Below are 27,571 nucleotides of genomic sequence, written 5' to 3'. Positions count from 1 at the left end.
GTATTGTCTTGAGCCTGATTTGTCTGATATTAATATAACCACTCCAGCTCTCTTACAGTTAATCATATGCTTTTTTACCTTTATTTACTTTAACATTTGTATCTTTAAGTTTAAAGTGTGTTTCTTGTAGACAGCATATATTTGAGTCATCAGTTTTATCCAGTCTGACAATCTCCTTTTTAAATGCAGTTCAGAATATTTTCATTGATATAATTATCAATATAGTTGGATTTAAGTGTACCGTCTTGCTATTTGTTTTCTATTTATGCCATCTCTGTTGTTCCTCTTCCCCTTTTTTCCTGCCTCAATAAAAGAATATTAAGTAATTTTCAGTATTCTATTTTATCCCCACTGTTGGCTTATTAGCTTAATTTCTTTGTTTTATATTTAACGGTTGCTCCAAGTCTTGTAGTATGCATTTTCCCTTATTATTATCACATATTGTACCACTTCATATATAGCACAGGTTAGCAGACTACAGACTTCAGGCCAAATGGGGATTACTCCCTGCTTTTGTAAGTAAAGTTTTATTGGAACACAATCACAGCCATTCACTTACGTATTGTTTATGGCATATTTTTATGCTACAGTGGCAGAGTTGAGTAGTTGCAACAAAGACTACCAGCCTGCAAAGCCTAAAATATTTACTATCTGACCTTTTACAGAAAAGGTTTGTCAACCTCTGATGTATAGTGTAAGGACCTTATAACTGTATATTTATGTTTCTCCTCTTTGCTTCAAATATTTTTTCTGTCCCCACCTTTTCTGGAACGTCAATTACAAATATATTAGACCAATTTGATATTGTTTAACATGTCACAAAGGCTCTGTTTATTTTTTGTCAGTTTTTTTTTTTTTTTGCGGTATGCGGGCCTCTCACTGTTGTGGCCTCTCCCGTTGCAGAGCACAGGCTCCGGACGTGCAGGCTCAGTGGCCATGGCTCACGGGCCTAGCCGCTCTGCGGCATGTGGGATCTTTCCGGACCGGGGCACGAACCCATGTCCCCTGCATCGGCGGGCGGACTCGCAACCACTGCGCCACCAGGGAAGCCCGAGTTCTTTTAAAAAACTTTAGTTGGGATAATTTCCATTGCTGTGTCTTCACATTCATGGATTATTCTTGTGCAGTTTATAATATCTGCCACTAAGCCCATCTCCCGAATTTTTAATTTCAGATATTGTATTTGTTTCTAGAGTTTTTTGATTATTTTTATATCTTGTCTTTCTCTCAATATAGTCATGTTTTTCTTCAAATTTTAAATTAAACTTAAATATAAAATTTTTAAATATAAAATTTTATTAAGTATATTAACTCTTTTTTACATCCTTGTTTACTAAGTCTAGTATCTCTTTCATTCCTGGATCTGTTTCCATTGACCAGTTTTTCTTCTGATTTTAAGGTGACTTTTTTTGCTTTTTCACATGTCTAGTGATTTTTGATGGAATGGGGAACATTGTAATTATATGTTTTTGAGTATCTGAATTTTGTTGTTTTCCTTCAAAGACTTTTGAATTTTGGTTTATATATTAGTTAAGTTGCAGATGAATCAGCTTGATGATTTTGAAGCTTGTTTTTGAACTTTGGGGCAGTTCTAGAGTCATCTTTACTGTTGAGTTAGGTTAGTCCTTCTACTAAGGTGTTTCTCTTCTGGGGTCTCTAGTAAATGCCCTAGGTGTTCAGTGAAGAATCTTTATCCTGACTGTCAAAACTTAATTGTCTCTTAACCCTGGGTGAGCTCTGGGAATTTTTCTGCTCACAGTTCCCCAATTGTTTTTCAGCTGAACTCTTGTAGTTTAACCTTACACATTTGTAGATTAGTGTTCAGCACAGACTCTAGAATACTCCTGTGCAGATTTATTGATCTCTTTGCCTGTGTAGTTGCCTCTCTCTGGTACTTTGCCCCACAACTGCCAGGCGCCTCGGCCTTCTTGAACACCACCTCTGTCTATTCAATCCAGTTTGATTTCCCCTCCCTGTATCAAAATCCAGAAAGCCAAAGTGATAATAGGCTGCCTCATTTGTTTCCTTTTCTTGGAGATCACAGTCTCACTTGCCCTGTTTTCATTGTCCGAAGACAATTTTTTCATGTATTTTGTCCAGTTTTCTAATTGTTTATAGCAGAAGGCAAAGTCTAGTACCAGTTACTTCAACATGACAAAAGCCCAAGAATTTTACTTTATTTTATTTTATTTTTTTAATTTTTATTTATTTATTTTTGGCTGCATTGGGTCTTCGTTGCTGTGCATGGGCTTTCTCTAGTTGCGGAGAGCGGGGGCTACTCTTCATTGTGGTGCACGGGCTTCTCATCGTGGGGGCTTCTCTTGTTGCAGAGCACAAGCTCTTGGCACGGGGGCTTCAGTAGTTGTGGCTCGTGGGCTCAGTAGTTGTGGCTCACGGGCTCTAGAGCACAGGCTCAGTAGTTGTGGCGCAAGGGCTTAGTTTCTCCACAGCATGTGGGATCTTCCCGGACCAGGGCTTGAACCCATATCCCCTGCACTGGCAGGCGATTCTTAACCACTGTGCCACCAGGGAAGCCCAGAATTTTACTTTAGAAAATAGTTTTCTAATTTTACTTTTGCATTTAAAGATATATAATATCTGCAATAACAATAACCATTTCATCTTTTCCAATATTCATATTTTAATTATATTGCCTAATTCATTGGCTCGTAATTCCAGGACAATGTTAAATAATAGTATTGATATTTCCCTGGTATTTTTCCTTAAGGGTAGAAGAGAAGCATTTTAAAGAGATAATATCCACAGTTAATGAAAGTGTTGGGGGAAAAGGGCACTGTCATTTCATGTTGGTAAAGATTTAAATTGATATAGTGTTTTGGGAAGGTAATCTGTCTGTACTCTTCTAGGAATCAAATTATTTCACAAGTGCTCAAGGATCTGTGTGCAAAGGTACTCATTGCAGCATTATTTATAATAGCAAAAAATTGTAAAGTCATGACCTACTACTGTGCTTCAGATTAGAATAGAGGAATTATTAGATTTTAACTGATAGGATATGATAGTAAAAGATTGGGTATTGATTTCATGCTTCTTTAGCAATATTCCCAGATGTCCTGTTTCGGCAATTGTATGATATAACCTTGAGTATATTCTACCTCTGTTAGCATAGTATCCCTGGTTTGTCTGTATTCCAGAGACTTGGGCATATAAGGATTCAGCAAAAGCTGGATCTTTGGGCCTATAATGAGAATGTGAAGGCCCCAGTCTCTAGCCAACTGCTTTTTTAGTCTTTTTTATGAAATAATTTCTAGGAAGTTTGGGATTTCAAAGCCTACTATTAGCTAGAACCTAGATTATTTTAAACACGAAAGAAATTTCATTATAGACGTAACTTCTTGAGCACTAATTTATTATAGTGCTTTTCATCTCTGTATATGTTCATATTTATAAATTTGATACAGTACTGAATTGTGGTTAATGCATTTAAAAAATAACCGCTCAGCCAGTGAATACAGTTAGCACTAAAGAGAGCTGATTTAGCAGATGGTATGTTCCTGAGTTTGAGAGCCCTCACTAATCTATTTGTGTTTCTATGCCACAGTCTCACTTTCTGTCATTATTTCATGTTCTGCCGAATGATTTTGACCCGTAATAACTTATCACAAGTGTTAAAGCTAAAGTTACCGTAAGAGTACTAAACAAAAATACTACTTTGGATGTTAAAATTGATACTTTACAGTGGTTCAAACCAGGGAAACACTTTTAAAAAACTGATCAGCTGTTAATTAGAGATTGGTGGAAGACTTCTGACATCATGAAAGCTATCATAGGAATTACTGTAGCCTGAGAAGAAATGACTCACAACTATCTGAATGAACAAAGTTGGAAGAAACTTTGCCTGGAGGCATACCAGGATTTCAGGGAATATGAAGGGAAAAAATAACTGCAAAATAGCAACACCAGAAACTATGCTTTAGTGATATGATGACCTTAATGGCACTGATTCTATTAACGTTCCCATTTATAGAAATATGTTCTCCCTGCTAAATAGAGTATTCTTGAATGGGCTATCGCTGCAGGCTTGGAGAGTGTTACAAATTAGTAATAAATGACTCTTGGTCACACATGATAGAAATCCAACTTAAATTTAAGCAGAAAAGGAAATTTATTGGCTCACATAACTAAAAATCCAGAAGGAGCATTGGTTTTACGCACAGCTGGATTCAGGTATTAAAATAATATCATCAGGACTCTCTCTGAAACAGTTCTATCTAGTTTTCTTCTGTGTTAGCATAGTTCTTAGGTGGGCTTTCCCAGTTGTTGAGGGTAACTTTTTGCAGTTCTAGGTTCATGCGATCCTTAAGGCCCATGCCCTTGCGTAGTGAGACCTTTATTCTCTAGCTTCCATAACACACTCAGACTGACAAGTGTAGTTCATATGTCTATGGAGTCAGGGAGGCAAAGGGATGAACAGCATCACCAAATTTTGGAAGGCAGTTCCCAAAAGAAAAAGAAGAATCCTATGCTGAGGAAGAGAAAGGGGTCCTGTGCAGGCAAAGGATAACAGAGGTCCAACTGTAATTACAGAAATGGAAGGAGGCTCGTGTAAAAAGTACACAGGAAATATTGTGGGTGAAATGGTTTGATGCCTGTGATTTTATTTTAAAATATTCTGGGTGGAAAATGGAGGCAGATACAAGACACAAAATTAGCAAAATCGATCAGTGTTTAAGCTGGGTAATAAATACACAAGTATTCTCTATATTATCTTCTTTACTTTGGTGAGTGCTTAAAATTTTGCTTAAATAAGTTAATGACAAAAAACAATGCACCAACAATAACAACAACAAAATAAATGCAGTTTCTATTGACTATGGTTGTTTGTAAGAAGTACAAGTTAAGAGAGAAGCTGAGAAGGAAGATTATATCATTTGTCCAGAAGGGCAAGTCTCAGGATAGATCTTTTTTTAGATTTATCTCTTTCAGGGACTAGAAATGTTATCAGTCAGGGTCTCCTCAGGGAAACAGAAACCACTCTGGGTATTTCAAAGAGAAGAAATTTAATATATGAAATTGCTTCCAAAAGTTTAAAAAGGGCTGGAATAGCAAAAGGAAAAAAAAAGGGGCCAGGGGAGCTAGAAGAACTTCAGTCATGGGGACTTCCCTGGTGGTCCAGTGGGTGAGACTCTACGCTCCCAATGCAGGGGGCCCAGGTTCGATCGCTGGTCAGGGAACTAGATCCCGCATGCATGCTGCAACTAAGAGTCCGCATGCTGCAACTAAGAAGTCTGCGTACCGCAGCTAAGACCTGGAGCAGCCAAAATAAATTAAATAAATAAATATTTAAAAACAACAGCAAAAAAGAATTCCAATCATAGATCAGAAGCTGCTGTGCCCCTGAGCTGGAGCTCTCAAGTCTGTGCTGGCTGCTGTGCAGTTGGAGTTGCTGTCACAGTCGTTCTAGATCTGCCGGAGAGGTACCACTTCTATCAGAGAGGGGAAGTCCAAAGGCTGGAAAGTCTACTGGAGTCCAGAATCACCTGCTCCTGCTGCCGCTATGCCAACAGCCAGCAGCCACCAGAAATTGCTGCGTTTTCACTGCCCAAAGCAGGAAACATTTTTCCTTTTACTGATCTCCTGTTGGCGCCTCCTACTGATAGACTCTAACAGGAAGCCAGCTGCAAGGATGGAAGCCTGGGAAATGTCATTTGCAGAATTCCAGTTACATCAGTAGAGAGTAGAGTAGAGCATGGCAGGTGTTGAACTGAGAGACAACAGGTAAATGACCAATATAGTCCACCCTCTTTGGCTACATGGCATCCACATATACCACTCTTCCCATATTTAAAATTCTGAACAAGTTCACGAGTCTGCTTTCCAGTATGCAACTATCCTTCATACAAACAATGACACCATCATCGTTTCCCCAAAATGGGTGACGTTCATTCTTCTTTTAGGTCAGTCATGATCAAATTTAGTGGAAGCGTGCACTGTTTCCCTGGTGGCAACATTCCTATTTTGAGAGATAAGATCTCTGTAGGGACAGAAAGCAAGAATTCTGTAAGTGGGCTGTTAGAGGTAAAAGTGAAAGGAGGCACTGCCACTTTCATCCCTTGATTTCTAGAAGTGAGTATTCTAGTTATGGAAATAATAGCATCTATATTGGTCAGTGGCAAAAATTATATACCACATCCATTTGGATAGCACCCCGATCTCTCAGGGTATCATCTCTCTTATGGGGCCATAATGGAATATTCAGTTGGTTATTCCACCATTTTATCAGGCAAGCTGCTTCTGGGTGGTGGAGTATACAGCAAGCTTCATGGTGGCTAGGGAAGGAGGCTGCCTGACATCCACAGAACAGATCATCTTGTCTACCTGATTTCTGAGAGCCTCCTCTGCAATGGGTACCCTTTATTAAGCATTCACGTGAGACACTAACGTCTCTTACCCTGTGGCCATTCCAAGAGGTATTTCCACCTGCCTCTTCGCCCCATGCCTTTTGCTCACCAGTTCTTCTGTCTGGTTCTTTCTAAATCCTTAACTCTTTGGCCAACTTGTTAGCTACTGTCCATGAATCAGGGTAAAATCTATACCTGTGTCTATCTCTTTCTCTATGCAGAGTGGACAACCAGATGCTCACTGGGGAGATTTTCTTTCCCAGAATCTTTCAGGGACACTCCTGATGGGATTTGTGATGTTTCAACTATCCACTTCCAGCTGATGCCGGCATATTGTGCCAAACCATCTCTAAATCGGCCTTAACTTTTTCTTCCTCAGTCAACTTGTTGTAGGGACTTTGGAACCATATGTATGAGCTGAGGAAAGGCAGCAATTACACTTCGTCTCCCAAAGCACTGCCTTCAATAGGACTTTATCCTAAGCAAACACAGGTGATAAGGTAGGTAGGTAATCATAGTGCTACTACATCTCCATTTTCCATTGGCAGTAAGGCCATCACTCTGTTCAAGCTTAGAGGGTCTATTTCCTGGAACCTTTTCTGTCGCCAAGATTATATAGTCCTATCCAGAAAATGGGAGTCATTCTAGATATTCCAGACAGAGATAATATAATACACGAAATTATTTTCCATAACATGTTACGGAAAAACCCAAATGAACTTTTTGGCCAACCCAATACAAGGGTGTGGGAAGGCCTAGAAGAGCACAAATGAGGATGGGGTCTAGAGGAACAAAAAGAAAGAAGGAAATGATACTCAGAGGCGACAAGCTGCTAATCACAAGGGCTTAGAGTTCACCAGCCCTTAAAGCTGAGCCCACAAGCATATACTGCTTGCTGGACCTTTGGGGACACAGTGTTAGATCTGCTGAAGAGTTGCCACCTCGATCAGAATTGGAACCACCAAAAAGATTCTGCATCTGCCTGAGCTGCTGTCCAGAATCCTCCCATCCTGCTACTATTACAGCAAACACCAGCCACTGTGAGAGCTAGAAGCTGGAAATTTCTCTCTTCCCCTGGTCTTCTGATATCCATTATGACCCATTTAGCATATCCTATAGAAAGTTAACTGATGAAAGATCCTGGGTCATGAAGTTGCAGACTCTCAGCCCCAGACGCTACCCATCAGAACAGAGCAGAATACAAAAGGACAGTTGTTTGGCTTAAATAGGTAAGGAAGAGGTAAAAATGATCAGTACGGAAACCAAAATCCGTTGCCTTAGTTATGAAAGCCCTGCTTCCTGACAAGAGCAAAAAACAAACTTATTCATCCATAGATGGGTAGGTTAAGGAAAAATGGCAACTTCTCCTGCCTGTCAATTGCTATAGTCTAGCAATGAAACAGTTTCACCAGTACAAATCCACTGAATATTTATTGAGTATCTACTATGGTTTAAGCTCAGCTTATGTTATGATACTTTAATCTTGTGATTTGAGTGAAAAGTATAAATCAGAGTAGATTAAAAATCAGCTATACATTTTTACATTTAACTACTGTAATTCTACCACATTTCCCCCATCCTCATCATTTTCGTAAATAGTGATACTTTAGGGATCAACGGCATCTGTAATGAGCTCCCTTGTCACCTCCTTCTCTTAGATATCTGTACATTTTTTCACTCTCTCTTCCTGTTGCAGAGAGGGTACCCTCTTCTCCCACCCCTCACTAATCCTTTCTAATAGTAACCATTTTAATGTGTTCTCAACCCCTTCCTGCTTCATCTGGAAGTTTATTTCTTCAGTTATTTTTTTTTCTTTCTAAAATATTCAGATTCTTCTTCAGCCTTGACCCCAGTTTCCTCCCTTATTCTCTTTCCCTTAAAGCAAAACTCTTTGAAAAGAGTTGTGTGTGCTTGTTTCTCTCATTCCATTCTCCCTTAAACCCACCCTAACACACACACACACACCACTGATAAATCCCAGTGGTCAACTCTCAGTCCTCATCTTACCCAAACTAACAGAGTTGATCGCCCCTTCTTCCCTGAAACACTTTCTTCACCTCCAGGATGTTTCTTTCTATCTTTCTGGCTTTCGTCTCAGGTATCTTTTCTTGGTCCTCTTCATCTCTCTGTTCTCTAAATGTTGGAGTGCCAAGGACTTGCCTCTGTTCTATGTAGCCTCCTTCTTTGGTAATCACATCTAATCTCATGACTGTAAATACCGTCTATATGCTGACGATTCCCAATTTTATATCCCCAGCCTGGACCTATTTCCTTAACGCTACTCATATATCCAGCTGCCCACTCTTTATTTCTTATTAGATAAATAACAGGAGATGTTAAACTTAATATGTCCAAAATTGAGCTCCAGATACCAGCCCCTACAACCTGTTTCTCTCCCAGTCCTTCCCATTTCAACAAATGGCAAGTCCCTTCTGCCAGTACTCAGGCCATAAAGCTTGGAGTCATCCTTGATTGTTCTCTTTCTCCTCCCTGCCATATGTGTGTTACCTAGATGTGTGTGTGTGTGTGTGTGTGTGTGTGTGTATGTGTGTGTGTGTGTGTGTGTGTATGAACTGCCTTTTCCCTTTTATTTATTGGAGTCTTTTCATTAAGCCCCTGGAACTCACTCTCAATCCTATCTTGAAATTATATTTTCAAGAGTATATAGCACTAGGAATTCAGCTGCCAACTTGGGGTATTTCACTTTAGGGAAGAGTTGTGTGACTGCCCTTTGACACCGTCCGTTGCTGAAGTCATTCCCCACAGCTCTCAGCCTTTTCAGAGGTCCTCTGTTGTTTCTTCTGCTTGTCAAAGGCAGTGCTCAAGTCTCTGCAGTCAGGAGAAGAAATTTTCCACTTTCCTTTCACTGTTAACATCCCCCCACTCCCTATCAACTCTCAGCAAGGAGCCTGTTTAAATTTGTACAAAGTGACTGCAGTTTGCAACTCTTAACAATACTGATGCTCACTTCAAATGTCTACAAATTGCCTGGAAAGCAAATTCTTATTGAAACTTAAACTGAAAAAGAAAATCTGTTTCCCCCCCCAAGGAATTAACTTTCTATTAAATCTTTTAAGAATAGAATTTGTGTTTATGTAACACTTTTATGTCTGAAAAAGAACTGGCAATGACTTGGACATCAATTAATCTTTCCTCTGTGAAGCCAACTTTGATTCCTTTCCAGATTAAGAATGGATTTTAAACAAAAGTTGCACTAATAGTTAGATGAAAGTTACCAAAGAATTCAGAATATTCAGATATAACATAAATTGGGATTCTTTGGTTACAAGTTAAAAGGAAAGCCAACTCAAATTGGCTGAAGGAAAAGGACATTTATTGGCTCAAATAACTGAGAAGTCCAAGGATAGATATAGCCTAAGCCATGACTGGGTCTAGGGCTGGGGTTAGCAAAAGGAGCCTGTGTCTGTTTTTGCAGATAAAGGTTTACTGGAACACAACCATGCCCATTCCTTCTCATATTGTCTAGATGCTTTTGTGCTCTGACTTGAGCAATACAGTGGTGAAGTTGAGTAGTTGTGAGAGAGATCTATGGCCCACTACAATGTGTGGTTTTTTTCCCCAAACCAAGCAATTCTCCCAACACTAACTCAACTCAATTCTGGTACTATCTACCTGGAGATAGCATCAGATTCCATAGGTTAAGAGCTCAATCCCACAAGACTGCCTCCACTTCAGATGCCAGTCACAAGTCAGGTTGTTACCTGTGCGTCTGACCAACTGGTTATAAAGGTTCCCAGGACCCCCTCCTTGATTGATTTGCTGGAGTGGCTTTTACAGAACTTAGGAAACCAGTTTACTTACTAGACTACTGGTTCATTACAAAGTGTATTAAAGGACATGAATCAACAGCTGGATGAAGAGATACATAGGGCAAGATGCTGCATCCAGGAGCTTCTGTCCCTGTGGAGTTTAGGGCTGGCAAGTGGATGAGTTCTCTTTCACCAGCCTGGAAGCTCAGAACCCTGTCTTTTTTGGGTTTTTATGGAGGCTTCATTACATAGGCACAATTGATTAAATCATTGGCCATTGGTGATTGATTCAACCTCCAGCCTCTCTCTCCAGAGGTCATGAGGTGAGACTGTAAGTTCCAACCCTCTAATCTAATTAATCTAATCCACTGATTGGTTTCCCTGGCAACTTCCTCCGATCTTTAGGGGACTTCTGAAAGTCACCTTATTAACATAAACTCAGTTATGGTTGAAAGGGGCTTTTCATAATAACAAGATGTCCATTTCACCTTTATGGCTCTGATGCGATTTCAGGAACTGAGGACAAAAGACCAAATATTATAACAAAAGATGTTCCTGTTGCTCTTACTGCTTAGGAAACTCCAAGGGTTTGGGGAGCTGTGACCCAGGAACCCTGGACAAACTCCAAAATATATATTTATTGTAAATCACATTCTCACACCCACAAGCCCTAAAATATTTCCTATCTGACCCTTTATAGAAATGAATGACCGGGACTTCCCTGGCGGTCCAGCGGTTAAGACTCCACACTTCCAATGCAGGGGATGCAGGTTCTTCCTGGTCGGGGAACTAAGGTCCCAAATGCCATGCTGCACAGCCCAAACACCTCTGGTCTAGGGTAAAATGATGTTGATAGGATCTGGCCTTTCTGTTTCTTTGCTCTGCTTTCCTCAGTGTTGGTCCTTTCTCATGTCGGCTCTCTCCTCATGGTGGCAGAAAATCTACTATAGCTCCAGGCTCACATCCTCATAAGAGTGGTCTTCTTTTCTGGTCGCTCCAATAAAAAATGCTAAGATTTGTTTTGATTGAACCTCTTTTTCTGGCCTTGTTTGACGTGTCCATGCCCAGACCAGTAACTGGCCATGGGAATGCAGTGCTCTGATTTGCCAGGTCTAGGTCACAAGTTGACCTCTGGAGTGATGAGTTGAGTCAATATCTCCCAAACCATAAGAACCAAAGAAGTGAAGGGGTGATCCTCTTAAGAAAAGTTGAGGAGTTATTACCAGAAAAAGGTACTGAGTGAGCAGGGGGAGTAGTAGGAATAGAATAATGAATAAACAGAAGGGAAATTACATAACAGACTGGTAAACAAAAGCGTCCACTGAAACAATTAGAGTAACAGCTTTTAAATAGCTACAGCTTCAGGACTTCCCTGGTGGTCCAGTGGCAAAGAATCTGCCTTACAATGTAGGGCACGGGGGTTCCATCCCTGGTCAGGGAACTAAGATCCTACATGCCACAAGGCAACTAAGCCCTCATGTCACAACTACTGAAGTCACGTGCCTCAACGAGAGAGCCCGCGTGCCGCAAACTACAGAGCCCACGCGCCTTGGAGCCCGCGCAACACAACTAGAGAGAGAAAACCCACACACAACAATTAGGGAGAAGCCTGTATGCGGCAACTAGAGAGAAGCCCACGCATCACGACGAAGAGCCCGCATGCCTCAGCGAAGATCCCAAGTGCCACAATGAAGACCCGACGCGGCCAAAAATAAATAAATAAATCTTTTTAAAAATTAATTAATTTTTATTTATTTATTTATTTTTGGCCACATTGGGTCTTCGTTGCTGCGCATGGGCTTTCTTTAGTTGCGGCGAGTGGGGGCTACTCTTCGTTGTGGTGCACAGGCTTCTCACTGTGGTAGCTTCTCTTGTTGTGGAGCACAGGCTCTAGGCATGCGGGCTTCAGTAGTTGTGGCACACAGGCTCAGTAGTTGTGGCGCATGGGCTTAGTTGCTGTGCAGCATGTGGGATCTTCCTGGACCAGGGATTGAATCCATGTCCCCTCCATTGGCAGGCGGATTCTTAACAACTGCGCCACCAGGGAAGTCCCTAAATATCATTCTTAATGGTAAAATTTTAGCAGCATTTCCATTCAGCTGACAAAGCCTGCTATCCCATTCACTATAGCAATAAAACCTATAAGCAACAGAAATAAATCTAACAAAAAACATGCAAGATCTTAAAGAAAATAAGGAAACATAACTGAAGAATATGAAAGAAGACCTGAGTGGCGAATTATACCATATTCATGGATGATAAGACTCAATATTATAAAGATGTGAGTTCTCCCATAAACTATAAATTCAATTCCAGAAAAAAAATCCCTATAGGATATTTTTAAGTGAAACTTGATAAGCTTATCCTAATTTTTATATAGAAGAACAAAGAGACAATCAGAATTTTTAAAAAATATTTATTTATTTATTTTGGCTGCACCGGGTCTTAGCTGCGGCACACAGGATCTTCGTTGCGGTGTGCGGGATCTTTAGTTGCAGCATGTGAACTCTTAGTTGTGGCATCAGACAGCTCAGAAATAGATCCATGAATTTATGGAAACTAGATGAATAACAGAGGTAGCATTACAGTTTAGTGGGGAAAGGATTTGCTGTTCAATAAACAGTGCCAGAAAGATTATCTATATGAAAAAAAATTAGAATACCATATGCAAAATCAATAGTAGATTAAAGCCCTAAAAGTGAAAAACAGAACTCTAAAAAATATCTTTATGTCCTTGAGATAGTGATTTCTTAAACAAGATAGAGAAAACACTTTGATTGATAAGTTGACTGTATTAAAACTGAAAGCTGCTTTTTAATGAAAACTACCTTTAATGGAGCTAAAAAGACAAACCACAGATGAGAGAAGATATCTGCAAGGCATGTAACTGATAAAGGATTAGTATGTTAGATATATAAAGGATACCTATAAATCAATAAGAAAAAGATAATCCAGTTTTACAAATAAGAAAGGATATGGTGTAGATAGCATTATTGGCCCCAGTTCATCACCCCCTACCAACATTCACACACTTTGTTGTATGACTTTGCAGTTCTTCTCACTAACAGACCAGAGGATATTTCTCCCTTTTGGCCATGTGATTTGCTTTGGTCTATTAGAATATGTGACAGTGTGGCAGTTACAAGCCTAAGCCTTAAGAGACCTCATGTATTTCCACTTGGTCTTTTATACTTCAGCCACTGTTGTGAGAGGAAATTGTCCGGGCTAGCCTACTAGTCCCAGGAGGAAGATGTAAGACCATGTAATAACACAGCCACTTTAGACAAGCTGCCCCATCCAACCCAAAGGCACTAAGCTAAATAAATACTATTGTATAACATTGTTTTTGTGGTTAGCTGTTATTCAGTGTTACTTGACAACATTGTAATGAGCAAGGAAATTCACTTAATCATGGTCAACAAACATTAAAAGTTGTTCAGTCCATACAAATAAAAGCAATAGCATACCATTGCATATCCATAAGGTTGGCAAAATTTAAAAATCTGATAATATTAAGTGTTGGCAAAAATTGAGAAGTAGAAATTAATATATACCATTAGTGGGAGTGCACACCTAAAAAGTAGGTGACATGATTCTGGCCATTGAGTTGCAAGTGTCAGTCCCCTGGATGTGGCATCTGGAAGAACTATTTTTTTTTTTTCCTGATAAAAAAGAAGATAGGCTGGGCTGGTAATTGCCTTTTGTCTTTTTGTCTTCTTCCTGCCAGGAATATGGACATGAGACTGCAGATGGGGCACTCATCTTGCAGCATGAGGTGTTTTAATTTCATTACTTATATTTTTCATATATTAAGTTCATTTGATTCCTCTTCAAACCTACCTCTTCTTTTTTGTTCCTTTTCTTATGGATAATAATAATAAAATAAAAGGAGAATAGCTAAAATTTGTGAAGTACTTACTACATGCCAAACACTGTTTTGAGTGGTATATGTACATCAACTCATTCAATCCTCACAATAATCCTATGAAATAAGTGCTATTTTTGGTTCCACTTTACAGATAAGGAAACAGCAATGCAAAGGTTAAATACATTGCCCAGGTTCACACAGCTAGTTAAGTGATAGCACTAGAATTCCAATCAGGCTACCTGGTTCTAGTGTCTGTGCTCATAACTATGTGCTAGTCTACATCACCTTTTATCTTTGATCATTTTAAACATACTTATTTAATAGCCTATTATATTTTTGTACTATTTTTCTCAAATTCTTGTGGTACTAATTCCCTGCTTGTTATGCCTGCTGATTCTTCTTTATAAAGAACAATTGCCTTGTGTCTTTTAATATTTTTGACTCATTCATTCAACAGCATTGATTGAGCAGCTGTTGTTTGCTCAAGTGCTGTTCAAGGAGCTGGGAATATATAAGTAAACAAAACAGGCAAACTCTGCTCTCTTGGACCTTAAATTCTAGTAGGAGAAAACAAAGAGTAAACGAGAAAGGGGACAGAGAGTGGGAGGAGGTGCTTACATGGAATGGTAAAGGGGGCTTCCCTGGTGGTGCAGTGGTTAAGAATCCACCTGCCAATGCAGGGGACACAGGTTTGAGCCCTGGTCTGGGAAGATCGCACATGCCACGGAGCAACTAAGCGCGTGCACCACAACTACTGAGCCTGCGCTCTAGAGCCCGTGCTCCACAACAAGAGAAGCCACCACAGTAAGCCTGCGCACTGCAACGAAGAGTAGCCCCTGCTTGCCTCAACTAGAGAAAGCCCGCGCACAGCAACGAAGACCCAACGCAGCCAAAAATTAACTAATTAATTAATTTAAAAAGAATGGTAGGGCTTCCCTGGTGGCGCAGTGGTTGGGAGTCCGCCTGCCGATGCAGGGGACATGGGTTCGTGCCCCGGTCCGGGAGGATCCCACGTGCCGCGGAGCGGCTGGGCCCGTGAGCCATGGCCGCTGAGCCTGCGCGTCCAGAGCCTGTGCTCTGCAACAGGAGAGGCCACAACAGTGAGAGGCCCGCGTACCGGAAAAAAAAAAAAAAAAAGTAAAAAGAATGGTAAAGGAAAGCCTTTATTTAAATTAATTTAATTAATTAATTTTTTAAAAAAGAACGGTAATGGGAGAAGAAATCTTCTCCCTTCATTCTTCACCTGGCTAATGGTAAAGGAAATGGTAAAGGATAAGGTGACATTTGAGCAGAGTCCTAGAAAATGTGAGAATGTGAGCTATGTGTATATCTGGAGGAAGCATTTCCAAGCAGAAGGCATAGCAAGTACAAGGCTGCATGACAGGAACATGCCTTGAATGTTTGGGAACAAGCAGAGGTCTTTGGAGCTGGGATGCAGTGTGTGAGGGGTAGAGCAGAAGGGATGCGGGCAGACAGGTACCAGGAGGGGCAGGATGCAGATGGTGTAGGTCATGAGAAGAACTTTGGGGTTGGGTGGGGAACCTTTCTTTGGAGGGTTTTGTGCAGAGGGGTAACATGATTTCACTCGTGTTTCAGAAGCGTCACCATGGCTGCTGTATTCAGACTAGACTCAAGTTGCAAGGAGACTAATTAGGAGGCTGTTGATAATAGGTGATAGAGTGAAGTGGTAACAGCAGTAGCACAGAAGTGGTAGGATTTTGGATTTGTTTTGAAGGTAAAGCTGACAACACACAGTCAAAGATGACTCTTCGTGTTTTTGGTCTAAATAAGTGGAATGGAGTTACCATTTCCTGAGATGGATAAGACTATAGGAAAGGCAGGTTTAAGATGAGGATGAATGAAGAGTGGTTTGGGATCTGTCGAGCTCAGGGTGCCTATTAAAACATCTAAGTGGAGATGCAGATAAACAGATAATTTGAGTCTGAGGTTCAGGGAAGAGGTCAGGGGCTAGATATGTAAAATGGTATTTAAAGCTATGAGACTGGATGGGCTCACCTAGGGAATGATATAAGTAGAGGAGAGGTCTGAGCCCTGAGGCCTGCGACATTCCAGCTGTAGGGGAGAAAAAATTTTCCTTGACCTTCTTCCGGGCTGTGTCTGAAAATCAAACTAACAGATTAGCAGGAGAAATGCATACAAATTTACTCAATATAAATTTTACATGACACAGAAGGCTGCATAAGGAAATGAAGGCCCGAAGAGACAGACCTGAGTATTTTTATGCTAGGCTTGGTGAAGAGTGGAGAGTCGTGGAAGAATGTGGTAGAATAAGGAGTAAGAGGTAAGGTTAGAAAACTGGGGCACACCCAGCAAAGCCTGTTTGTTCAGAGTCTTCTCAGCGTCCCTTTGTCTTCTGAGATAAGGAGGCTCCTTTCCTCTGGGTGTAGGGTGGACACCTCTCACCTGAGGGTTTTGTGATCTGTTGCAGTGGAAAAGGGAGGGGGTGTCAGAGTGACCTTCCTGATTCTGCTGTTTACTCAGACTCCTTCAGTTCAAAATACTCAATATGCCAAGGTGCCATCTTGAGGGGTAGCATGTTCTGAATCCCAAAGCACTTAGAGATTAGACAAGGAAGAGCCAGGAGAGGAGACTGAGGAGTGAGCAGTAGAAGAACCATGAAGGAGTGGTGTCCTGGCAGCCAAGTAAGTGCAACAAGTGTTTGAAAGGATGAAAAGAGTGATCCACTGTGTCAGTAAAATGAGGACAAAGAAGTGACCATTGGATTTGACAACATGCAGGTTACTAATGATCTTTCAAAAAGTGGGTTTTGATGGATGGGGATGGAAACCTGATTAGAATGGGAGAAGTGAAGATAGCAAATGAAAAAACCAAGACAAAAAACTCTTTCAATGAACTCTGTGTAAAGGGAGCAGAGAAATGGCGTAGTAGCCAGAAATAGATGTGAAATCAAGGGGAGTTTTTAAGATAGGCCATATTAGACATCATGGTGGTACAATATTGGAAATGGTCCACTCTGTACAGAGACGGGAATGACTGAGTTCGGTTTAAGCAGAGCTTATTTCCCACCTGGCCTGGGTTCTGAGAGCTTCCCTCCTGAGCAGTTTGGCATTTGCTTCTGCAAGGTGTCCCCACAGACAACACCAGCCCAGGACTAATTCTCATGGTAATTTTTCAGTTTGAGGTTTCCCACACCAAGCAGGTAAAATAAATTTGGACTCCAGAACCTCACAAAGCACAACCTTGGGTTTGATATCTCACCTAGGGAGTTTTTTCTTCCCAACTAAGGCCCTGCAAAGACAAACTTTCTTTGCCTTTTCCCTGGACTTCAGGGCAAAGTTTACTAGTCCTTTTTCATTACGGTTGAATCCTTAGAGAGTTCCAATTTCTGTTACTGATAAAAACCGGAGCCCATGTTGCTGCCCCAGCAGCTCAGCCATACAGTTTAAAGCTTTGGCAGTATTTTAGCCAGCATCTCTAGAGATTTGTGACAGCAAAGTTTCAGCACTTTCTAGACCACCATTTTGCTGGAATCAGAAATCTTCTCCCTTCATTCTTCACCTGGCTAATTCCTAGTCGCCTTTGAGGTCTCAGCTTAAATGTGACTTCTTGGAGAGGTATTCCCTAACCCTCTCCATCCCAATCTAAACTAGTTCACCTTTTTATACTAAGAGCACGCTCCTTCTGTCTTAGCACTTAACTTGTCATTTATAACTTCATATGAGTATTTGTTTCAAGCTGGTACCCGGCTAGATTAAAAACTACATGGAGGCAAGAATCAAGCCTGTTTAGTTCACCATATATAGCAGAAGGCCTGATTTATAGAAGATGCTCAATCAGGTTCAGTGACTGAACAAATAATTGTCTAAAAATGTAATAACTAACTAAGAGTAGAGTCTTACATGATATCCTGAAACCCATTATCTTCTGTGTCTTGGAGACGATATTCTCTAAGGAGAAAGTGTTTTTAATGGAAAAAGGACAGAGGTTTCTGACTGTCATTTTACTTGACTCGGAGAAGCAGTGTTACTCCGATTTTGGTAACCACTGTTTCTTTTCCTCTTTAGAATGGAGATCTCCTCTCATCAGTCTCACCTCCTGCAACAACTGAATGAGCAGCGCAGGCAGGATGTATTTTGTGACTGCAGTATTCTGGTTGAAGGAAAGGTCTTTAAAGCCCATCGAAATGTATTATTTGCTAGTAGCGGCTACTTTAAAATGCTTCTTTCCCAGAACTCAAAGGAGACAAGTCAGCCAACCACAGCAACGTTTCAGGCTTTCTCCCCTGACACTTTTACAGTTATCCTGGACTTTGTCTATTCCGGCAAGCTCTCTCTCACAGGTCAGAATGTCATAGAAGTGATGTCCGCTGCTAGCTTCCTTCAGATGACTGATGTCATTGGTGTATGTAAGACCTTTATTAAATCTTCATTAGACATTAGTGAAAAAGAAAAGGATCGCTATTTCAGCCTTTCGGATAAAAATGCCAGTTCTGATGGTATAGAACGCTCCTCTTTTTATAGCGGTGGCTGGCAAGATGAAAGCAGTTCTCCACATTCTCACCTAAGCCCAGATCAAGGAACAGGTATAAGTGGGAAATCTTGGAGTAAGTATAATTACCATCCAGCCTCCCAAAGGAATACTCAACAGCCTCTGGCCAAGCATGAACAAAGGAAAGATTCCATTAAAAAATCCAAACATTTGAGGTTGTCACAGCCTTCTGAAATGGCTCATTATAAGTCAAGCAAACGAGAAGCACGAACATCTGATTCTTCCAGCCACGTTTCGCAATCTGAAGAACAGGCACAAATGGATGCGGAAATGGACTCTACTCCTGTTGGCTATCAGTATGGTCAAGGATCTGATGTCACATCAAGAAGTTTTCCAGGTACCCAGAAAGAGAATCAGTCCCCTGAGTCAGGTTCCAAGACTCTGATGTAAATCAATCCTATCTCAACATGCCCTTACTTTTAGGTGTTATGGGCAGTTGAAACAAGTGATTTTTTTTTTTAAGTCATACTTCTCTAATGAAATCTATGCATAAAACACAAATTTTAAAAATTATAATACTGGATAAATTTAATGAAGTCAAAACAATAGAGTTCTGAGGGTCAGAAACCCATGAATTTCGAAACCTACTTATCTGTGGGCAATTAGATTATTGTTAAATGTTTAAAGTTCTTTTGTAAAATGGTTCAATCCTTAATACACATATTTTCACTTTATTTTTTAAAATTTTATATTGGAGTATAGTTGATTAACAATGTTGTGTTAGTTTCAGGTGTACAGCACACTTTGCTGTACAGTTATACATCATATTCAGTTATATATCATATTTTCACTTTAAATAGTTTACTTTTTTTTTTTTTTTTTGCGGTACGCGGGCAGCTCACTGCTGTGGCCTCTCCCATTGCGGAGTACAAGCTCCGGACGCGCAGGCTTAGCGGCCATGGCTCACGGGCCCAGCCGCTCCGCAGCATGTGGGATCTTCCCGGACCGGGGCACGAACCCGTGTCCCCTGTATCGGCAGGCGGACTCTCAACCACTGCGCCACCAGCGAAGCCCTACTTTTTTTTCTGAGTATTCACTCAGGAGCAGTATTTTTATACAGAAAAGTTAAATAGAGCAACTATACATATTGGTAAAGGTTCACAGACCCAGTATCGGAAAGAAATTAAACTAAATCTGATTTTATTAAGATATAAATACATAATTTTTAAAAAACTTAATACAACATATAATATTGATACTGTATCTCTGTACCACCATGAAGCATCTCATTTTTATGACAGTAGTAAAATCAGAGATATTATTGGAGGCTGATAGTTTCAAAGTAGAGAACAGAGATTAGAAATGTATATCATCCAGTTCCCCCACCAATTAATCAGTTAGCAAATTTGCTTAATAGTTTACATGTGAATTTAAAGAAAAATTATGATAAAATTAAACTCTTGCAGAATATAAGATTTAGATGACAATTATACTCCAATAAGGATGTTTAAAAAAAAGAAAAAAGATTTAGTTGATATATTTAAGTTTTTTAATTTTAGAAAAATTCCAAGTATATATAAAAGTAGAGTAGTCTAATTAACCGCCATGCACCCGTTACCCAGTCCCACTCATGACCAGTCTCGTTTCATCTGTACCTCTGCCCCCGACCACTCCCATTTTTAAGCAAATCTCAGACATCATATGTTTTCATGTGTAAGTATTTCAGAATGTGTCCCTAAAATATAGTCTTAGAAAAAAAACTACAATACCATTATTATCATACCTAAACAAAATTAACAAGTCCTTAATATCACTAAAAGCCAATCAATATTCACATTTCCCTGGTTGTGTAAATTTGAAAATAATTTGGTTATAGATAACATATTTAAAAGTAATAGGCGGGGCTTCCCTGGTGGCGCTAGTGGTTGAGAGTCCGCCTGCCGATGCAGAGGACGCGGGTTCGTGCCCCGGTCCAGGAAGATCCCACATGCAGCGGAGCGGCTGGGCACGTGAGCCATGGCCGCTGAGCCTGCGCGTCCGGATCCTGTGCTCCGCAATGGTAGAGGCCACAACAGTGAGCGGCCCGCGTACCGCAAAAAAAAAAAAAAAAAAGTAATAGGCAACCTGATTGATTTTTACTAATCACATTTTCCTGTAGGATACTAACATGAAAACACATGAAACTGTATCATATTATAAAGCTTTCTGAAAATGCTGAGGCGCTCTACCATTGACCAAGGCAGACAGAAATAACAGAGCAAAAATGGGAAATCTCTGTTGCATTTTAAAACAGCAACAAAGTTATTCTTTCTTGGGCTTTGCACTTTTGTAACTCTAGGTTATTTAAATCTAACTTCAATAATGAACAGCTGAACTTAACTGCTGTTAAATTGAGGTTTGCCTCCAACCACAACTAACATTTTGAATATGTGTGAGTTTTAAAACAAACGATTAAAGATCCTTGACACTTTTTAACCTTTAAAAGAAAAGCAGTACAGCTGTATGAAAAGTAAGAGCAAGGGGGTTCAGACATCTGGTGTGTGTGCTTGGCTGCGGAGCCAATGGGGTGAAGCTACCATCTGTGGGATTATGACTGAATGCCTGCGAGTCAGATTCCTGCCCAGGTGGAACGATTAAAAAATTTTTTTTAAAGAAAAGTTAAGAGCGGGGGTTGGGGGGGGGGGGGGGTGATAAACCCATGTAAATAAAACAAATTACTTAAAAGCGTAAAGACCCTGGATTGTGTCTGTAGTTTTAACATCTAGTAGTACTACTTCTTTACTTAAATCTAGTGACTCTACGCCATTAAATAAAAAGATGAGTGGGACAGTCTAAATCTACCCAGGCTTTGTAAATATATCAAATCCTGAAGGTACGGTTCTATACGTAGGATTACACTGACAATCTAGTCTTTATAAAATTTCTTCCTTCTCCTTGTTGCCTACCTTTCCGAGATTGGACTCTCCAGCCCCTTTTGGATTCTTGATGTTATCAGAACGGTGATTATGAACTTTCCGGTGACTTAATCAAACTGTCTCTTGACAGATGACCTGCCCAGGATGAGGTTCAAGTGCCCGTACTGCACACATGTGGTGAAGCGGAAGGCAGACCTCAAGCGCCACCTTCGTTGTCACACAGGAGAAAGGCCCTATCCCTGTCAAGCTTGTGGGAAAAGATTTAGCCGGCTAGACCATCTAAGTAGCCATTTTCGAACAGTATGTATATGGTTTTTCATCATTTTACTTTTTAGGAAATACATGCATTTATCTGTTCTAGGATAATCTAGTTCACTGAGGAAAATCTTTTCACACAACTATGCAATATTAAACAATTTTTCCAATTTAATGTTTTACTTTGCACATAATTTTATATATTTTAAAATTTTATTTATTTGTTTTTTTATTTTTGGCTGTGTTGGGTCTTTCGTTGCTGCACATGGGCTTTCTCTAGTTGCGGCGAGCGGGGGCTACTCTTCTTTGCAGTGCGCGCTTCTCATCGTCATGGATTCTCTTGTTGTGGAGCACGGGCTCTAGAGCACAGGCTCAGTAGTTGTGGTGCACGGGCTTAGCTGCTCCACAGCATGTGGGATCTTCCCAGGCCAGTGCTCAAACCCTTGTCCCTTGCATTGGCAGGCAGATTCTTAACCACTGCGCCACCAGGGAAGCCCCATATTTTTTAAAATAGGTTTTTTTTTCTCCTCTGAAACCTTGAAATAAGATATTCTTTTGAATATCCATTTCAATTCACTTAAAATCTATTATTTTTATATCCCGGTTTTTCAGAGCCAAAGACAATGTAAACTTCTAAAATGTTTAAAACTTTTAAAATATCTGTGTCAGAATCACCACGTCAGATATTAAGCACCTGCTAGTGATTCTTGAATCCTTGTCTGGTAGGTTGTCAGTCTAGTTTCTGACCTCTCTCCACTACAGCCTCTTTCTAGTGTCTCTCCAGTTTCTCTGGTCTCCTGAAGGAATGGAGTGAGATGGGCAATAGGGCGACTCTCAATCAAGGACTGGACTGTCAGCAGTCAGAAAAATCTCAGGGAATTTTCTGTTCAGTGCTCTGGTGGTTTAATAAGGTAGTGATGGGACTTCCCTGGTGACATTGGTAGTGACATTGGAATTACTCTGCTGTTCATCTTGCAGCAAAAATTTTTTCCAAAATTGATGTTCTATTACCCATACTTTTATTTCATTTATACGAGCTCCTTTTAATTTGGAAGGGTATTGGTCACTTGATGCATTGCTTTCTAGGGATTCATCCAACAAATATATATTGAGCACCTACTATGTGCCAGACCCTTTTCTAAGAGCTAGGTATATGGCAGGGAGCAAAACAGATCTCTGCCTTCATTAATCTCTGAAGCTAATTTAAAAGTTAAAATAACCTTTTATTATTACAAAAGCAATAAGTATGCATTATAAAAACTATGAAAATAGACGTAAGAATAAGAAAATAAAAATATCATATTTTTACCACCCAGATATTACCATTCTTAACACTTTATCATGTGCATTTATTTTTTTTAACCAAAATGATATCATACTGTATATGCTATTTTGTAACCTGCTTTCTTTTTTTGTTTTTAGATTTATTTATTTTATTCATTTATTTTTGGCTGCACTGGGTCTTCGTTGGTGCACGTGGGCTTTCTCTTGTTGCGGCGAGCGGGGGCTACTCTTCCTTGCGGTGCACGGACTTCTCACTGCGGTGGCTTCTCTTGTCGTAGAGCACGGGTTCTAGGCGTGCGGGCTTCAGTAGTTGTGGCACACGGGCTCAGTAGTTGTGGCTTGTGGGCTCTAGAGTGCAGGATCAGTAGCTGTGGCGCACGGGCTCAGTTGCTCCGCGGTATGTGCGGTCTTCCCAGACCAGGGCTCAAACCTGTGTCGCCTCCATTAGCAGGTGGATTCTTAACCACTGCGCCACCAGGGAAGCCCCTGTAACCTGCTTTCTTTAGTGAATAATCTCTACCTTTCCATCTCAATAAAATTTTATGTGTTACACAGTTCAAATTTACCTATAGTTTCCTAAAATACCACTTATAGCTGGTGTGTCTAAGCCAGAATCCAATCCAGAACTCATCTCATTGTTAGATCCCTTAAATATGTTTTTGAGCTAGCATAGTTCCCTACCCGCCCCTGCCACCCCCCCACCTTTTTAAAAATAACATTGACTTACTGAAGATATTGAGCCAATTGTTTTACAAAATATCCTGCCTCTGGATTTCTCTGCTTGCTTCTGCATGGTGTCATCTTTAGCTTGTTCTTTTATCACCCCCTGCATTTTCCGAAAACGAGAAGTTTTATCTAGAGGCTTAATGGATTCAAGTTAAATACTTCATCAAAGACAAAATTGTATGTTTCATATTGTGTCACATTAGGAGACACATCGTATCTGGTGGGCCCATCATTCATGTTGTTACAGTTGATCACTGGATTAGGGTGATGATACTATGATCCCACCATTGCATTGTAATTAGAAAGGAATCTCTGTGTAACTATTTTGGTATTATATGACTATCCATTTTCCCATGAACTATTCATTTAATAGTATTAATACCAATTGGTAATCTCTGTCCAAATTATTAATTTTACTTGGAGTTGTGGAATGATTTACTAATATTATCCTTCCTTCTATATTATTAGCTGGAATTCTATAAAGTAAAGCTTTCCTTCATCACCTGGGGCTATTTGGTTACTTTGAAATAGGGTTCCTGCAGGAGAAGCAAGATAAATGTTTAATTATTTCCCTTTAACCACCAATTTTCAAAGTAAAGAGTGATTTAATAGTAGCCTCAAATGGTATATGAGTTTTTTCTGGCTTTGTTTTTTTAAATAGCATATGTTTTCATGAATTTTCATTGGTTCATTATGTTTGGATCCATAACAATTATTATTTTTTTGATACTCAAAATTTCAGATTTGTGCAGTGGGGACCTTTGAAGCTGGCTCTTGTGTCCTTTTGTCACAACTCCATTAAATTTTCAGTGCTCTTGTTCTCTGGCTCCAAAAGAGCCCTAGGCTCATCTTGTACTTCCCGTGCCACAAAACTGGAATCAGCCATTTCTCAAAGGAGCTTTGGTACCTCTTAGCAGGGAATGAAATTAGAAACCAAAATTTGGACACCCAGGGTGCTCATTGTTATTAGGGTATCCTTTTTAGATTGTTTTTGAGCTAGAAGGTATATATTTTTAAAATAGTGAGTTCATGATGATATTTTCAGTTTTAACATTACAGTGTTTCACTTAATTTCTTTGTCTTCATAACTGTATTGGATTTGGAGGGGGATGAACATGAATCTGTGTCAGAACTTTGTAATAAAAACAGTGCCACATAGGATAACCGTAATACTGATTATATCTCAGGAGAAATAAAGGTACACTCAAATTATGTACTTTCAACATTTACTGATTAATATGTCAGTGGTTAAGCAGAAGATAATAACTGTACTGAGTGGTAGTCCCATACATTTTCTTAGATATTTTACCAGACTGCTTTAGTTCTCTTGGGTTTTTTGACTATTTGTGTTCGGTGGCCCACTTTCATACCATTCTGACATTATCTAAATGAATATGCCATAAACATTAATTCAGCATATATAGTTAATTATATGTAATAATTTTTAGATTAGAATCTATAATCTATTGCTCTGACAGCTATTGAACAAAGTTACTAACTATAATATACAATTATTCATCAATTACAACTTCTTCCCAAAGCATTTCACACATATTAACTCATTTGGTCCACACAACCTGAGTTGTATCCCTATTAGTAATAACGGAGCAGTTAGGAATAATAATAGACTGATATGTAGCAGAACCACCGTAGTGGTTGTTTATAACCAGTGTCCATTCTGATAGTCAGGCTTCTATTCTGTTTGGGTGGTGCCCATACCTTACCAGTTGTTAAATATTTTGACAGTCACCCTGGAAGCAGGTTTATAATGTTTTAAGTTACTTGCTTCAAGATAACATCGTTATTAAATGACAAAAGCAGGACTAGAACCCAGGCTTTCCAATTCCTAGTCCAGTCTTCTTTCTATTAGATCTTTCATTAATAAAAGTGGCAATAATCCTTACATTGAAAATATTTTTTGATAAATTTAAATTTGGGACAATATTTTTTCTTTCTCTAGCGAAATAACAAAATATTAGTATTCAAATGAAATGAGTTTTTTCCCCTGAATTAAGATATGTAAAGTCCTGGGCCTCCCTGGTGGCGCAGTGGTTGAGAGTCCACCTGCCGATGCAGGGGACATGGGTTCGTGCCCCGGTCCGGGAAGATCCCACATGCCGCAGAGTGGCTAGGCTCGTGAGCCATGGCCGCTGAGCCTGCGTGTCCAGAGCCTGTGCTCCGCAACGGGAGAGGCCCGCGTACCGCCAAAAAAAAAAAAAAAGATATGTAAAGTCCTTAGAAAAGTATATGGCAGATATTAAGTGTCTGCAATAATTTTGTATTATTCTGGGAATGTGTCCCTTGTTACCTCAGATATAAAAATATTATTGGATTAAGGGATATGTGAAATTATTAAGTACATAATATTAATCATAAAAACATAGTAGACATTATTTAGAGAAAGCTGGTATTTAATATTTCTGTGACATTAATTTATCACCAAAACCTGTGATTTTTTTCTAATAACTAGATGTTAATTTAATACTAATGCTTGGCTTTGAACATTTTAAATTTATGAATTGGTACTTAGAATATCAAACTGTTCTGCTTTTGAAAAATCTTTTTTTATCACTATTTAAATCTCTACACAGATTCACCAGGCATGCAAACTGATCTGCAGAAAATGCAAACGCCATGTGACTGATCTAACAGGTCAAGTGGTACAGGAAGGAACCAGGCGCTACAGACTCTGTAATGAGTGCCTTGCTGAAGTTGGCATAGACAGCCTCCCCATTGATTTGGAAGCCGAACAGCATCTTATGTCCCCATCAGATGGAGATAAGGATTCCAGGTGGCACTTGGGTGAAGATGAGAATAGATCATACGTGGAGATTGTAGAGGATGGGTCTGCTGATCTGGTCATACAACAGGTTGATGATAGTGAAGAAGAAGAAGAAAAGGAAATAAAGCCCAACATCAGGTAGCTGGGATGTGAACCAACAGATCTGGCATGTCTGCAACTTACATTGACTTCCCATAACTCTCTCTTTCCATGGTCAGAGTCTGGTTAACAAATTATCAGACTGACCTGAAAGTAATGACCTGATATCACTTGCATGCTTTCTGAACAGGCCATTGTATCCATTCTGAACTTTGTTGCCCTAAAATCTGTTGCTGCACTGGAAAGAAAGACCTAGCTTGAGTTGGCATGATGGATGAACAATTAATCCTCTTACTTTTATTACAGAGATACCTTTTTTTTTTAATATTGGAAGATCTACTTAGTGAACTTTTTTCAAAGAAAATATTTTAAATAAATTCACCACAACCAAACTGTATATAAGATAATTTCAAGGTGTTTCAAAAACATATAAACTACCACTATTGAATTTTCACAGGGAACCAGGTAAGAGCACATTTAAGGCTCTGGCACCCTACCTGACTAAACTAATTAGTCCATTACCTTCAGACTGAAAATGACCTATCATTATCCCAATATCCTAAATATTTTAGAATTATGGCAGAAAACAAACCTAAACTGTTTGAAATCATTCATATTTGAAACTTTTGTCATTAAGTTAAAAATTACTCTTATGTAGTCAGTGTTTAAAAAGAACAAACTCTAAAATAGAAGCTGATCAGAGATTATATACAGACATCACTTTCTTAAAGCAGGAAACTAATATGGTCAAGGTAGTTTTTTGAGGATCTGTCTATATAGCTCTCTTCCTCTCCAGAGAAAAAAAGAAAACTGGAGGTTCTTACCGGTTCTTAAGATTAATTTCCTCCATTTATATACTACTATATTACTTACAAAGTGCTCTTTCACACATCTCCCCACCTAAGCAGCAAGGTAAATAGTATTGTCTCTGATTTACAAATGAGGAAATTAAGGTCAGAAAGCTTAAGTGGTGGGACTGGTGACTGGACGGGTTTTGATTTTAAACAGTCCTCTTTCAACTGTCTCTCCCTGGATAGTCC

The 27,571-nt window shown here is 39.7% G+C and overlaps 1 protein-coding gene across 1 annotated transcript in view; it reads left to right on the top strand.

Moving 5' to 3' along the window:
• Window positions 1-26,925, top strand: part of ZBTB8A (zinc finger and BTB domain containing 8A) — a 48,543-nt gene extending 21,618 nt beyond the window's left edge. The window contains exons 3-5 of the mRNA XM_029228897.1: window positions 18,047-18,867; window positions 21,516-21,685; window positions 26,242-26,925. Coding sequence (XP_029084730.1) covers window positions 18,048-18,867; window positions 21,516-21,685; window positions 26,242-26,574 — 1,323 coding nt within the window. The 5' untranslated portion in view covers window position 18,047 and the 3' untranslated portion in view covers window positions 26,575-26,925. The remainder of the gene's footprint in view (window positions 1-18,046; window positions 18,868-21,515; window positions 21,686-26,241) is intronic.
• The last annotated feature ends 646 nt before the right edge of the window (window positions 26,926-27,571 follow it).

The sequence above is a fragment of the Monodon monoceros genome, unplaced genomic scaffold, assembly GCF_005190385.1.
Source record: "Monodon monoceros isolate NGI ecotype Baffin Bay Population unplaced genomic scaffold, NGI_Narwhal_1 Super_Scaffold_18, whole genome shotgun sequence".
NCBI lineage: Eukaryota > Metazoa > Chordata > Mammalia > Artiodactyla > Monodontidae > Monodon > Monodon monoceros.
This window is presented reverse-complemented; position numbering and strand designations above follow the sequence as displayed.